Source organism: Schistocerca americana, chromosome 7 (genome assembly GCF_021461395.2).
Source record: "Schistocerca americana isolate TAMUIC-IGC-003095 chromosome 7, iqSchAmer2.1, whole genome shotgun sequence".
Classification (NCBI taxonomy): domain Eukaryota; kingdom Metazoa; phylum Arthropoda; class Insecta; order Orthoptera; family Acrididae; genus Schistocerca; species Schistocerca americana.
In genome coordinates this window covers 635,213,145-635,229,860 of record NC_060125.1, presented here as the reverse complement: position 1 = coordinate 635,229,860, position 16,716 = coordinate 635,213,145, and the positions used below count along the sequence as shown (strand labels likewise).

The window sequence follows — 16,716 nt, the reverse complement described above, 5'->3', positions numbered from 1 at the left end:
AGTCTTTCCATATCATTACAAAAAGAAACAGAAACATGGACACAACACTGTAAACTGGGACAACTTGGCCACATTTTTTTCCTTCTACCTGTTTTGTTACTTAATAATTCAAAAAACATTTTTGAAGCCATCCTAAAACATGAGTCTTGATGTCTAGTTTCATAACATGTGACCAGATAACAACTTAGTTATTACTTATATGTTAAAAAATGAGATGGTGTTAAAATTAGCAGAAATGGCCAAGAAATTGCAGAAACAGATGTTTAAAGCAGTAAACACTTTAATGCAAAGACAGTTATACAGAAGAAAGTTATACAGAAAAGTATAAACAAAATTTCAGATCTTCAAAGTTAAAAGAAATGCTCAATATTTTCAGAAAAGAAAAATTTATGTGCCCCATGTCTTTTACACTCAGGGTGGCTTCAACTGGCACATATGGGAAATAAAACCTCTTTCCCTGTTGTTGTATAAAGATGCGACATCTTGAACTCCTTGTCTCCATAGATGTTAATAAGTTTCCCTATACAGTCATTTATTAAATTGCTTGACACACTTTTTAATCAAGAATTTTATCACAACAAACATTTCAAGAATTATTTGGGTAAGATGCTGGGCCATTGTGGCATTCATTTGATTATGTTCACAAATGGCTGAGTTACGATCCTCTTCTCAGCAAAAATTTTCACACCTGTGTGCTTCCAGTTTGATTGTAACGAGCCTCAGCATTTTAACGACATGTGCAGAGACCAAAAAAAGATCAGTTAAGGAAAAAAGTATGAAAGAAGTAAGAAAAACGCAAAATTCTAAACTGGGAAAGTTCTACAATTTTTACCACATTTCCTGGTCAACATTGCCAAGTTATATTATTATACTAATACAACACTCTATTTTATTTCTAAAAGTGATTCAAAAACTTAATTATACACTGCACTGAACAAAAGAAATGGTTTTTACTTAGGTCAGAATGACTGGGCAATGTGAGACACTTCTGTACACCTAATATGCATGCAAAATCTGTCGTTTTCATAGATTGCCATGTGCAATGAAAGCACTTGCACCTCTACTGGATGATTAAGGAATTTGGTAGGGTGCCAAATAACATCTTACTTCATAAAGTGGCAAAGCTGTCTTGCTTGGCAAAGTTGTCTCAGTTTACAGTATCAATACTTCAACAATCATATCTACATCTACTTTCCTGTATAAATACAGTCCTTAATATTTGTCTGAGGAATCTACATTAAAAAACTGAGAACTTCATTTTGTGTACTGAAGATGGAAACTGATCAACAGATTAAGCAATGACAGAGCAGAAGAGCTTTCCCTCGAGCAGAATCACTAATCAACCAATGAAAACACCATTGAGATGGGAAGGAATACAGTATGAACTCACATTTCAGTCACCCATAATAATTCAGTGGTACAGGAGGAGGAGTAACAGTTGTTTTGTAGTAGCAGTAGTAGTTCTTGTTGTTGTGCTCTTCAGTCCTGAGACTGGTTTGATGCAGCTCTCCATGCTACTCTATCCTGTGCAAGCTTTTTCATCTCCCAGTACCTACTGCAACCTACATCCTTCTGAATCTGCTTAGTGTATTCATCTCTTGGTCTCCCTCTACAATTTTTACCCTCCACACTGCCCTCCAATACTAAATTGGTGATCCCTTGATGCCTCAGAACATGTCCTACCAACCGGTCCCTTCTTCTAGTCAAGTTGTGCCACAAACTTCTCTTCTCCCCAATCCTATTCAATACCTCCTCATTAGTTATGCGATCTACCCACCTTATCTTCAGCATTCTTCTGTAGCACCACATTTTGAAAGCTTCTATTCTCTTCTTGTCCAAACTATTTATCGTCCCCGTTTCACTTCCATACATGGCTACACTCCATACAAATACTTTCAGAAACGACATCCTGACACTTAAATCTATACTCGATGTTAACAAATTTCTCTTCTTCAAAAACGCATTCCTTGCCATTGCCAGTCTACACTTTATATCCTCTCTACTTCGACCATCATCAGTTATTTTGCTCCCCAAATAGCAAAACTCCTTTACTACTTTAAGTGTCTCATTTCCTAATATAATTCCCTCAGCATCACCCGATTTAATTTGACTACATTCCATTATCCTCGTTTTGCTTTTGTTGATGTTCATCTTATATCCTCCTTTCAAGACACTGTCCATTCCGTTCAACTGCTCTTCCAAGTCCTTTGCTGTCTCTGACAGAATTACAATGTCATCAGTGACCTTCAAAGTTTTTATTTCTTCTCCATGGATTTTAATACCTATTCCGAATTTTACTTTTGTTTCCTTCACTGCTTGCTCAATATACAGATTGAATAACATTGGGGATAGGCTACAACCCTGTCTCACTCCCTTCCCAACCGATGCTTCCCTTTCATGTCCCTCGACTCTTATAACTGCCATCTGCTTTCTGTACAAATTATAAATAGCCTTTCGCTCCCTGTATTTTAACCCTGCCACCTTCAGAATTTGAAAGAGAGTATTCCAGTCAACATTGTCAAAAGCTTTCTCTAAGTCTACAAATGCTAGAAATGTAGACTTGCCTTTCCTTAATGTTTCTTCTAAGATAAGTTGTAAGGTGAGTATTGCCTCACGTGTTCCAACATTTTTACGGAATCCAAACTAATCTTCCCCGAGGTCAGCTTTTACCAGTTTTTCCATTCGTCTGCAAATAATTCGCGTTAGTATTTTGCAGCTGTGACTTATTAAACTCATAGTTCATTTCATCTTCATCTACATCCTCTTCCGTTTCCATAATATTGTCCTCAAATACAGCACTTGTATAGACCCTCTATATACTCTTTCCACCTTTCTGCTTTCCCTTCTTTGCTTAGAACTGGGTTTCCATCTGAGCTCTTGATATTCATGCAAGTGGTTCTCTTTTCTCCAAAGGTCTCTTTAATTTTCCTGTAGGCAGTATCTATCTTACCCTTAGTGAGATGAGCCTCTACATCCTTACATTTGTCCTCTAGCCATCCCTGCTTCCTGTCGATCTCATTTTTGAGACATTTGTATTCCTTTTTGCTTGCTTCATTTACTGAATTTTTGTATTTTCTCCTTTCATCAATTAAATTTAATATTTCTTCTGTTACCCAAGGATTTCTACTAGCCCTCGTCTTATTACCTACTTGATCCTCTGCTGCCTTCACTACTTCGTCCCTCAGAGCTACCCATTCGTTTTCTACTGTATGAACAGTACTGGAACATAATTTATACTGTCACATACAATATGATGACTTCTGGTGTACAAATGTAGATCAATGCCCCCCCCTTCCCCCCAAACACAAAAAAAAAAAAAAAACACACACACACACACACACACACACACACACGTCCTGAGTCCTGATTTCTCCTTACACAAGTGTGCACTGGAGACAATAGAATCTACCAGGATGCTCATCAGCCTTTTGTGTAGACAACAGAATATTGTAACCAAAAATTTACACGTAAGGTCACAGACATTTCAGTAACATTCCCATACTAATGCTGGATGCTTTTGCAACAGACCTATGGGTTCCTTAAGTATCTTCTTTCATGCCAATTTCAAACAGTTCCAAAACAGTTAAACCATACTTGTGAAAAAGTTGCAGAAATGTGTTTTATGCAGTCTCCTCTACAGAAGTGTTCTACGTCCCAGGAGTCCAAAATATATAAAAGTCTTTCATCACAAATGTTTTTCTGCTTCATAGTACTTCATATAATGTTAGACAGTAAACCTGCAATCAACATGGTACAGTCTGAAGCTGATCAAGAACCGAATAAAATGTTATTTTATTCTCTCTTATTTTGTTTGTAATCTACTGTACACTTATCTATGATTCACATCAATCAGTGAAAATGCTTCACCGTTCTGAATTTCTGTAACTTTACTCTGGGTTGACAGTTTTCTATCTCCATTTTTATGTCCACTATTCTCTTGTTATTGCCAGCTGTAATTCCAGTTTACAAACCATAGTGTCTACAAAGGTTTAGATTTCATTATGATGTGTACCTACACATGAAACTTGACACTCCTGCGACATAGTTACTCCTGACAGTGCTTTGTTAGTGTCCAAAACTGTGTCAATTAGATGTCCCTACATAATTTTCTTTAATGGAAGTCTCAAAAGATTAACATACCCGACTGCAGTATGTGGAATTCCTTCTGGGAGCCATTCCATTACATCTTTGCTGTGAACTTCACTGACATTTCAAGTATCGAAGACAAATATTTTATAAACAATGCTCAGTAAATCAGTCTAAATCAGCCACAATAAATGAAACAATATCACTGCAGTGTCATGATGATATACGAATGAATGAATGAATGAAATGAAGTCTCACGCTTCTCGACAGAGCGTAGGGGAACGATGCGGGAGATCTGCACCGCTGTACTAGGCAAGGTCCTAGTGGAAGTGGTTTGCCGTTTCCTTCCTCTGACTGTAATGGGGATGAAGGATGATGATGAAGATGACATAACACCACCCAGTCATCTCGGGGCAGGTGAAAATCCCTGACACCTCTGGGAATCGAATCCAGGACCCCGTGCTCAAGAAGCGAGAGTGCTACCGCGAGACCACGAGCTCCGGACACGATGATATATACCAGCAAATTATCAGTTTTCATTGCTTATTAAAATCTAAAATCCAATCAGGGTTGCTTTCACATTAGGCACATTAGCACATTGAACACTAATACATGAAAGTACTTCTGCAGAGATATCGAAAAGCTTCACGAAACTGAGAAATTTTTCCTTTGCTAAACAAACAAAAATTATTTTCCTCAAATAATGTGTTACTGTTATCTTTCCCACAATTATAATTTTGCTGTTATCTCCACAGCACTCAGTTACAGTTCTTACATTTTCATTCTTTGCAATTTATTATATTTTAGCACTAAACAGAGATATTCCCTCTTTCTTCTGCAATACAGAGATGGAAAAAGGAGAGGTGGAAGCATAGGTCACAAGTAGCTGTTGATGGACGACTGTCATAATTTGGAGGACTGTTTTTTACTGTTTTGCTACACAAATTGTTATTAATTACTATAGATGAAAATAAATCAGTGAGACAACGCACATTGGTGTTTCACAGTAAACATTTTTCTGTTTGTTGTATCACTAGTTTGTTCTGTCACTCCTTTCACTATCTCATACTGCACTAAAAACAATTGAAAGTACTATTTGTAGTTTAGGTGATATAAATTAGCATCTGGAGCCAAGAATATGAAACCTTATAATACTGATAATTACCTGGAAAATAGATGCTCCATATGGAGTTCGCCATGCATTGAGGAGATTGTCCTTGCCAGTGGACACAAACCATTTCCCACATGCAGCGAACCTCAGAGAAAGCACACATGATTCGTGAAGATGAAGCTGGTATTTGTCTGGTTTAGCTGCATGTAGCACCTGTTGAAACAATACATGAACAAATATTTAAAAATAAGCATTCTGACCCAGAAAAGGTACGAAAAGGGCTTTTTTCAAAGCAATTTGTTCAATTTCTTACAATGTACTATAATGAGTATAATGTTGTGCCATCTCTCTCTCTCTCTCTCTCTCTCTCTCTGTCTCTGTCTCTGTCTCTGTCTCTGTCTCTGTCTCTGTCTCTCTCTCTCTCTCTCTCTCTCTCTCTCTCTCTCCCTGTCTCTTTGCATGTTTTAAGTAGGATGTAAAAGAAGGGGGGGGGGGGGGGGGGGGGGATGAAGACTACAGAACATTTAACAATGACACTAATCCTCAAAAGACAGGAAACTTTACAATTACACAAGATTCACTATTCATTTTTTATTAGTATTGTTTTTACTATAATTTTAATTTGAGTCAGTACCATGTCATCTGTGCATTGGTACTAGATGCTTTCTTCCCCAAAGAGAGAAAAATTACATCAGCTGTCTGCTTATCTGCAATTTACAATGTATTCAGTACCTCGAAAAGCTACACTTTTAATTTGAGGGTCATTCAGTAAACAATGCTCTACAATTTATCCTATCATATTTATTCTTAAGAGCTAGAGTTGGTGGCAATATAAATCAATGTTTCTTCTGAATGTATTATTTTTCTACTTGGTCTCCATTATGTTCTAAGGCCTTATGCCAGAACCCGTGTTTCCTTTTGATAAGGTCATTGTCCTGAGCTCGTAGCCATGTTTTCACTGCACGAATTACAATTCTCTCATCATGTTCAAAGTTGTGGTGCACTGGTCTGTACAAATGATGGAGCCCCTGCAACTCACCATATTGGTAGCAGTGGATGTGAAGGGACGTCTCTAACGCGGCTGATCGTGGAGCCCATGATGCTTTCACTCTCTATACCTATCACCCAACAGTAATCTTATCAACTGCATCATTACCATAAAATGCACACGAACTTTATGGATTTTCACCACAATTTCTTTTTACAAAACCAAGAATTCCATTACAGCACAATGCTTGTAATGAGGGTCTTACACAGTTGCCCTTTTGATGGTTCACTATAGCCATGCCATTTGATTTGATTTGATTTGATTTTTTATTGCTCCAGTTTTATCATATAGCACAAATTGTACAATTGGTATTGGAACTGTTTGAAACTCTGCACATATGCAGAAGATACATCAAATGTGAAGTACCAAATGACTTTTCCTATATAAAGTCCGTTACAAAATGCCATTTACAAACTTCGAGGGGTTGTATATAGTGTCTTGAGGAACAAATTGAGGATAGGAACAGATGTCTGAAACCGTCATCCACCAAGGCAACAGCATCACATGCGTAAGAGACGAGGCCTCCCTATGCAGCAGCTTTTTGATGTTGTTGTTGTTGTTGTTGTTGATGATGATGTTGATGTTGTTGTTGCTGTTGTCTTCAGTCCAGAGACTGGTTTGTTGCAGCTCTCCATGCTACTCTATCCTGTGCAAACTTCTTCATCTCCCAGTACCTACTGCAACCTACATCCTTCTGAATCTGCTTAGTGTATTCATCTCTCGGTCTCCCTCTACAATTTTTACCCTCCACACTGCCCTCCAATACTAAACTGGTGATCCCTTGATGTCTCAGAACGTGTCCTACCAACCAATCCCTTCTTCTAGTCTTTCTCTTCTCCCCAATTCTTTTCAATAGCTCCTCGTTAGTTATGTGACCTACCCATCTAATCTTCAGCATTCTTCTGTAGCACCACATTTCGAAAGCTTCTATTCTCTTCTTGTCCAAACTATTTATCGTCCATGTTTCACTTCCATACATGGCTACACTCCATACAAATACTTTCAGAAACGACTTCCTGACACTTAAATCTATACTCGATGTTAACAAATCTCTCCTCTTCAGAAACATTTTCCTTGCCATTGCCAGTCTACATTTTATATCCTCTCTACTTCAACCATGATCAGTTATTTTGCTACCCAAATAGCAAAACTCATTTACTACTTTAAGTCTCTCATTTCCTATTGTAATTCCCGTAGCATCACCCAATTTAATTCGACTACATTCCATTATCCTCATTTTGCTTTTGTTGATATTCATCTTATATCCTTTTTTCAAAACACTGCCCATTCCATTCAACTTCTCTTCCAGGTCCTTTTCTGTCTGTGACAGAATTACAACGTCATCGATGAATTTCGAAGTTTTTATTTCCTACTCCGAATTTACTAGTTAACAAACAACACTGTAAGATGTTCCGCCTATAGTCCGTCAGCGTACAAAGTCAAATTTGCTGCCGAAGTGGTGGCCTAACAGCAGACTAGCACCTATAATTTTAACATTCTGTAGTGCCACTGGCTGACATTTCCGGACACAGGCTTCTACCCTTAATTTGTCCCTCAAGACAGCCTCTACAACCACTCAAACTTTCTTGGTACTATTTTGCAACACCATGTATATTAGGTAATTTTCCTACATTTCAATGGCTACAAAAATCTTCAGGACATTATTGATCAACCTTTGCAAAAACTGCTTTAATATTATCAGAGTGCAGCAAATCTATACTGTATGTGTAGACCAGAAAGAAGTAAGGGTTTTTTTTTTATTTTTTTTTTTTAAAGAAAGGCTTAACTTCATGCTGACACTCAAGTACATATAAGTATAAGTTCAGATTGCAAAAAGATAAGAAAGGACGAAAACGGCTATAGCGATAGCATCCCTGTTAGAAACTAACCTGGCATTTACAACAAGGGATTTCGGGAACAACTGAAATGAGAACTCAGGAGAGAAACTTATTTAACCCGAAGCAAACTTCTAATAATAGTTCGTGGGAAGACACCAACATTATGCCCCAATCCAGAGCAGAGGTGTTCATGTAACACGTACTTTAGAACACACATATTCCGCACTAGCATCACTTCATACATATTGTTAATTGAGACCCAATATTTAATGTGATTAATGGTTACGGACACAAGTACAAATCTCACTGTATACTTGTAAATTATAGCTTGCCAGTAGTTAAATGTAGAGTGTATTCAATTCTCGAAATAAATCACGCATTTGCTGAAAGCCACTAGTGAGAATTGCAAACAAACACACACACACACACACACACACACACACACACACACACACACACACACAAACTATTACTCTGATCTTCTTCTTCCCCCCCCCCCCCCCCACTTCCCTCGCATTACACAGCTCTTCAGAATCAAAAACCAGATTCAGAGATTCAGCTCACAGATGAATGCTTCTTCCACAGCTACCACTGTTAGCTTAAAATTCCTCACACACTGGAATTTTGCTCAGGTATTGTGTTAATAGCTGGTGTGGGAATAACCCATTGCTGCACTCACCTCAACATTGGAGTTCTCCATTCCAACAGCAAGCCATTCACCTGTAGGGCAGTAACCAAGTGAGAATATTTGGGATGTAAAATCATGTTGTTGTAACTGTCTGCCTTCACGTAAGTCCCACGACCGCACTGTATTGTCGAGTCCACCAGTCCACAATTTAGTGCCATCTGCTGAAATGTCTATACAAGAGGCACCATCCGTATGACCCTGGAACTGTCGTACCAGAGTCTGATTGTGGAGGTCCCATACAGCAATGTTGCCATCTGAGCAGCAGCTGAAGCACACCTGGAAAGAAAAATTTTAAAAATACATAACATTATACAGCTACATGTACCATATTTATACAGATTACAGATCACTTGACATGTCTTTTTTCGGTCTGTGTGTTACATCTAATCTGAGGGAATACTGTACGGATTTTGGTACAGTTTCCACTAACAAACTGACTGATTCACGAGGAAGGTTTGTGTACATAATTTATTACTGCCACCCAAGACATCATCCAAGTGCTACCAGTGTGAAGCTTGGGCACTTTGCGAATTTATTACAGTATGAAAGTACTGCCTTCAATTAAACAATTTATCACACATATCACATATAATTTTTTTCTTCTTCAGAAATCACCAAACGAAAAGGAAGAAATGAGGAAAGAAGAGAGGAAGGTTAAATCACATGAAGTACTTAACAAAGTAACAATATGTTGACAATGGGAATTAACAGAATGTAAATGACTAATTTATTTCCCTGGTTACAATATTGTGTACCGCTAAATTGTGCCCTAAAAAATTTGTCCTTCAGTATTTCGCCATTCTCTGTCTTTCTTCTACCACATTTAATGCTTCTCTCCCCCCCCCCCCCTCCCCCCTTCATCCCCCCAAATAAGATAGTAAGGGTTTGATCCACAGTAAGTAAAAAGTGCACTTTTCACTAATTACAAAATTAGATTTACTGCTCATGAATACAAATTTTGAGATGGCCTGCAGTAATGAGTTATTCTTGGGTTATAAGAAAACTGGATGAAAGGAAGAGGGAAAATGTATGCTCTTAAGACTGTAATCTGTCAGCATATTTAGAGAAATAGTCCAAAAGTAAAAAGTAACAGTATATTGCATTAACCAAAGAAAGTAGTTACAGTAACATATAGGACTAGTCCAATATTGGTCAAGCAGTGTTTTGTATTAATTCAATCATTTCCAGACACTGAATCAATTACGCCAATTCAAAAGTAATTTTTGTATATTTTACTGTTTGGAAACAGGTAATGTTGTTCGAATAACATATACACACACATATTCAGTAGTAGCACTGCTAACATAAGCATCAACACATTCTGAGAAACAATGTTGGTAATAGTACGTACTGGAAAATTGTAAATATATTGAACACATGTGGTTACAACTCACTATCTCGTTCAGAAAATTAACAACCATCAAAAACCGCTATTAAAAGAACTGCACGTACAGAGAGAAGAAGTTATGTTGTGTAGATGGATGAGGACATGGTGGAGCTCAAACTGTGAAATGTAAATACTATAGCGGTTTTAAATTAGCATTAGATGAAGTCCTTACTCTTACTAACAAAGAGAAGACACAGGAGAAGGAATGCTTGTTATTCAGTCAGTCTGAGGTACAATTTGACATTTTGTGTTAACACTATTTGGAATACAAATATTATAGTGCTGAAGATGAATACAAACTGAAGTTGTTCAGACATTCAGTTTTTCATCACAAAAAACTGATTAAAACTGCACTATTGGACAATTAAAGAATTAAGATTTTTTCCCCTCACACTATATATCTGTACACTACCATCAACAGGTTCTATTGTCTCAAAATATCTACATAATTTTAAATGTATTTGTAGTCAGTGAGTCAATTATGTCTTGTACGTGTGACAACTTCACATTATTATTCTGCTTTTCCATCTTTCATCACAAAGTCAAAACCAACTTTACGAAAATCAAGTTGGTTTAATATGGAAAACGGCTTAAAAATTGTTGTCAGACTGAGTAGTGTGCTAGGATATGAATTACAAGGGGGTACATTACGGCCATTCTGATTTAGATTTTACCTGGCTTCCCTAAATGACTTCAAGCAAATGCTTGGGTGGTTCCTAATATAATGCCACAGCCGACTGTGCCCCATTCTTGTCAAGCGAGGTCTATATGTGACTGTATGTGTGAACTATGTTTTTTCCTTGCTCTTAAACTGAAGTAAGATGACATATCAAATATATGTGTAAAACTGATTAACAGAGGACAACCAGCACCATGATGACAACCACGACTATTAAATGCATAACCTTTTGGCCAGAAAGTCATCTTATTACACACACACACACACACACACACACACACACACACACACACACACACACACACACACACACACACACACACACACACACAAAAAAAACTGTTTTCCACATCTGCTCCTAAACCACTGGATCGATCACAGTCAAGTAGTACACCTACTAGTTATTGTTTGGAAAGAAGTATTGTGGGGTTAAAAATCATCTCCCACTGAGGTGGGGGTGAAAATGGGCTGATAGGTGGAGAGGGAGAAGGTGGCCAGAGGAATGTGTGCAGTATCTGTGTCATAAATACATGGGTGAAGTCACAAGTAACAAAGCTAAGAAAAACATAAAAGAAAAATCTTTGAAGCTAACTATTCATGTACTGTATCATACTGTATGAGTATCTGTGTCATAAATACATGGGTGAAGTCACAAGTAACAAAGCTAAGAAAAACATAAAAGAAAAATCTTTGAAGCTAACTATTCATGTACTGTGGGTAATTACGTTTGACAGCCATTGAACTTTTATGTTTGACCACACTGGGAACGTACTTCACATAAAGCAATGCTCAGTATGGCAACTACTAGAAGAATGAACTGCTAAAAGAATGAATGATACACATTGCAGAACTAACCAAATATAGTTAATACCACTGAACGACAACACACACTGGGGATCGGTTACCTTCGAATCTGGGCTGATAGCAAGGGCGTAGCAAGCTGGCGCACTAGAAGTCAGCTCGGCTTTTATCCGCGGTGTAGGGGACGCCAAGTCCCAGATGCTGAGATTGCTCGCCTCTCCCCCGACGATCAGAGTCCTGCCATCTGGCAGCAACTTCACAGAGCGAATGTAGTTGTCGCGTTGCTGTAAGTAGCAAAACACGTCAGCATTACTGGTGGAACACTTTAACTGGCATGCTAATATGACAAATAGCCCTTGTCTCGTGGAACCTCCACTCTCTTCTTCAAGTTGAGGGTGAGCTGTTGAAGATTATTCAAACAAAGCAAACGTGCTATTAAGTGGTAAAGACTTTTCTTCTTTTTTGGCAGTTGCCACAAAGCACTATTTACAGTCACTGTTATTGACATATTCCTTTTTTTACAGCCTTCACACTGATAAAATCCTGGGAAGTGAGTACAGGTGTGACAAATGTTGGAACTCTATTGAAACTCCTTAAGAGATGAAAGAGCAAATCACAGACAAGAGTTAAGTTTCAATCCTTGTCTCTAGCGGTAACTGTTCTAACCAAATAAACTACCTAGGAATGCCTCCTGGACTTCACACTCACAATCCACCAGTACCTCTCCCTGTAATTTTTACCGGAGGAAAAAAGGCAAACTAAAACAGTGTGCTGGCAACTGTTGCTCTAAAGTATTATTTCAAAGAACACACAGATAGTCTACAATCCTCTGACCCAACCTAAAGGAATGGACTGAGAGATTATTGTACATCTTTGCTGCTTTCTTGTGCTACTGTCAACCGCTCAGTATTTTCTGTGTACCGTATGTGTACATCTGTCCTCATTACTTTTTTATGCTGCTGACTTTAACCTCTGTAGGGTAGAAATGACTGAATTTGCATTATTCTATTGTTGCGAATTTTCTCGGCACAGCTCTAGCTTTTGTGTCACATCTCAACCGTATTTGCTAACTAAATTTAAGGTAGGACAGAATTTAATCGATAACTAGAACAAACACTGAACAGCATTTCTCGACACTTACCAAACAGTCCAGCTGCGAAACAGGGCTCTTTGAGCCAGGCTGGCTGATGTCCCACACTTTCACACAACCTTTACCACCGGTGTAAACATACTTTGTAGGGTTGCTGATAGTGACTGCACAAACAACCTCTCCGTGTGCCAGCGTATTGATCTGGCGAGCGTGTCGCGGAATGCCTGGACCGATGAGTGCGTCTGGAGGGAATGGCACGGGCTGCATTTGGCCATCTGAGCTGACATGGAAGGAGTAAGCCCTGTTCAAAGAAATATTATGTCTGAATAACACTGCATGTATAACAAATATTTTTAAGCTATACCTTAAGTAACAGACCCACAGAAATTCACTACCCATTTAAAACTCTTTAATAATATCAGTGATATCCTACTTCACAAACTATTCTCTCTCTCTCTCTCTCCTCTCTCTCTCTCTCTCTCTCTCTCTCTCTCCCTCACACACACACACACACACACACACACACACACACACACACACACACACACACACACACACACACCAATTTGTGACACAGGACTCAATCACTGAAATGTGAGGCACTGCACACTTAGTATTCATGACAAACATAAAGATTTAAAATGTTCAAATCCGTACAGTACATTGCTACAATAATTTTTTTATATGTGTGATTCCATGTTACTTCCATACATTCTCCAATAAGTTCAAGTACACAAACTCTTCATACTGGCATACCTTGCTTCGGATGGAATGAGAAACACAGAAGTTGTGAGGAAAGGACAACAATGTACTGCAAAGTTGAGCAACCCCAAATAATGTTATCATATGGAGAACATTTCAAATGTGAACACGGCAGTGCATGGCTCAAAATAACTCCAGGCAGAATTTTTGTAGTAACTTGCCAAGGTACGGCTGATAAAGCGGGCTAATTGTGACGGGCAAGACAACTAAGTACGAACAATGTGGTACCTCAAACAAACACTGGAACTACGAAGGCTCACAACGATATTTCACACGACTGAGATTTCCTTGCCGGGAAGAGGTCTACGGCAACTGCACGCCAACGTGGCCGGTCAGTGTAAAAGAAACGACGGCTCTTTTTATCGTCCCACGGCAACGGCCCAATTCTGGGTGAATCCGTTCGGTCGTGAGTAAACAAACTTCACCGAGCCTCAAAACAATTCGTATGTAGTTGGCTCCAGAGAAGACTATTATTTTAGTCCCCTGTGAGTTCAGAGTGATAACTGCACACCACTAATTCACCTGCAATTCCAGGACTACAAGTGAATACTACAAAAGTTGGCTCAGACATTACCGTAAATAATTATATTTCTCCCTTCTGTGTTGCTGGGATTATTAAAGAATAATGTTATCTGTGAAAGCTAGAATACTTTTTGCTAAGCTGTAAGACTAAGCAGAAGACCAAAAAATTACATTCGTTTTTAGCTCGACTCTCGCAACACCGAGGGACGCGAGTCCCTCGACAATATTCAGTACACCGTACAGACCGGCAACTTACGGTTTTCCTCCCGGAATGCCTCCGAGGCCGGCAGGCCCGAGGGGTGCTCTCATCTGCGGGTGCGGCTCGTAGCTGACCAGAGGCGGCCTCGGGTAGCTGTTGAGTGCAGGCGGCAGGTTGTTGTGCAGAGCGGCACCGTACGACTGCAGCTCGTGGGGCCCGGCCCCGGCGAGGTAGTGCGGGTACAGCGAGGGCGGCTTCACCACCGGTTTCAGCCCACTACCCCCAGCCGCCCCCGCGGCGCTACCGCCCCCACTACTGCCACCGCTAGTCGGAGTCACGGACTTCGAGATCGGAGTCGTCGGTTTCTCGCCGTCCAGTTTCTTCGTCGAGGGAGTGCTCGCGTTTGACGACGTTCCACTCCTCGGGCTGGAACATTATAAAGGTTAACTTAAAATATCTGCGACATTACAGTAGACAGTGGTATTACAGAGACAATCGCACACTCCCGTGTCACTTTCTTACCGACAACGGCACTAATCTGTACTACTTCACCGTCCCACAGTTTGCACGTCGACTTCTCCGATGATACTTGTAGCATTTGGTTAAGGTTTGATAACTGGTTTATTGGAGGATTTGTGTTTTTACATCTTTCCCGATACCTTTGTAATGGCTCCGGCAAATAAACATTTGATCGACGGCATTTTATCGGTAATGTTCATGCATTCGAATGTGCTAATTACATAAAAAAACAGATGTATGTTTCACAGTACATTAATACAGTCATCAGGAAACAAATATGCAAAAGGACAGTTACAAACAGCACCACAGCACTGATAATTCCTTTCAGTTTAGAGTCTGTGTGGAGAGGACATCTAAGGCCACAAGTCATCATAATATCAAAAGAATTTATCCAGTCAAACTGATCAAATATTGTGCTTTATGAAGGAATCGTCAACCTAACTGGAGAGCCAAAAATATACCAACACATTTTCCTCAGTTTCCTTCTCCAACAAGAGTGTGAAGTAGCAAATGAAAGCCCACAAACTTCCACATTTAATCGAGGGCACTCACTGACTATTGTGTGCTTCATCGCTAAACGTACAGGGCTCGGACAAAAATATGGAGGCAGTGTGAGAAACTGGTGCTTAAACTAATCGAGTCTACAGGTTGTGGTGTCATATCTGACTAGGAAGAGCACCTGTTCGATGACCTCAGTATGTCCCATATGTCAATCCTGGTCAGAACAGTGCTCCGTGTTGTCGTGAGCGCACTATGTCGGAGCTGAGGGAGTTCGAACGTGGGCAAACTGTCGGTGCACGTACGGTGGGTGCTTCCGTAACCGAGGGGGCCGAAGAGTTTGGCACCGTACCTAAGATTTATACTGCGTGCAGCGAAAGTGGAAAATCGTCATCCTTTAAGTCACAAGGCGGACCAAAGTGTGCACCGAAGAATCGTGACAGATGGTCACTAAACAGTATTGTAGAGGAAAACTGAGGACATTTGCAAAGTCATTGCAGAACTGTGTCACACTCACAAAAATTATCAGCACCAAAACAAAACGAACAGAGCTCTGAAAGCAGGCAATTACAGGAAAGCTGCAATTCCAAAAGCACACATCAGTGATAGAAATGCCCGTAACAGGAATACGTGTTGCCGAAACCGTAAAAACCCGGAGTCCAGAGCAATGGGCGAAAGTCATTTGGCCGGGTGTGTGTACACTAGGTCCCGAAACAGGTTCCGTGAGCACAGGGATGAATTTTTGCATTCCCCCTGGCCACGACTGTCACGACATCTATTACTGAGCCTTTGTGGTCTACTCTGAAGAGAAGGGTGCACAAATGCTATCCACCTCCATCACTGTCAGCTGAGCTCGGCAATATCTCGCTTGAGGAACGGTATAAGAGTCCCTCGAAAACCATACAGGACCTGCATTTATCCATTCCAAGATGACTCAAAGCTGTTTCTGGTTTTCTATGTCGTATTAGGCACGGTAATATGTTGTGTTGTTTTTTGTATTTCCGTATTTTTGTCCACCTCCTGTAAATCAGCAGAATTCACTGCTATGCTAACTTTTCCCATGTAGTATCTGTAAAAATATGTTGCGCTATTGTTCACATTCCAAGTTTAACTTCTGTCCCGCTCATAACCGATTGGACGAAACAATTCACAGTTCAGGCATGCCACACAAAATAGGATTAAGACTGGTAAAACACTTGTGATATTAACTGACGGCCGTATTACTTAACAAAGGAAACTTAAAAAGCTGGACCGCCGTGCACAGAGAGTAATTCGGTGGCATATGCCTACTTATTGTGAGGCATAAAAAATAAAGAAGAAGAGTGAATGCTGTGAGCTGCTAAGAGAAAGAGACAAATAAAAAAGAAAAATTATTTATTCATTTTGAATATTGTATACTTCTGAGTGGTGCCTTTCAAGAAAAAAAAAAGTTTTTAATTTGTCAACAGAATTATTAACTGAAGTTTCTTGCGCTGAATTTCACTTACA

General features: G+C 39.6%; 1 protein-coding gene across 2 annotated transcripts in view; it reads right to left on the bottom strand.

Annotated features, from left to right (window-relative positions):
• The window catches only part of LOC124622635 (transducin-like enhancer protein 4), a 461,107-nt gene that overhangs the window by 4,416 nt on the left and 439,975 nt on the right, over window positions 1–16,716 (bottom strand). For both annotated transcript variants that reach the window (XM_047148412.1, XM_047148413.1), the window contains exons 13-17: window positions 14,269–14,637; window positions 12,780–13,029; window positions 11,743–11,922; window positions 8,763–9,047; window positions 5,252–5,410 (exon numbers count right to left, since the gene is read on the bottom strand). In XM_047148412.1, coding sequence (XP_047004368.1) covers window positions 5,252–5,410; window positions 8,763–9,047; window positions 11,743–11,922; window positions 12,780–13,029; window positions 14,269–14,637 — 1,243 coding nt within the window. The remainder of the gene's footprint in view (window positions 1–5,251; window positions 5,411–8,762; window positions 9,048–11,742; window positions 11,923–12,779; window positions 13,030–14,268; window positions 14,638–16,716) is intronic.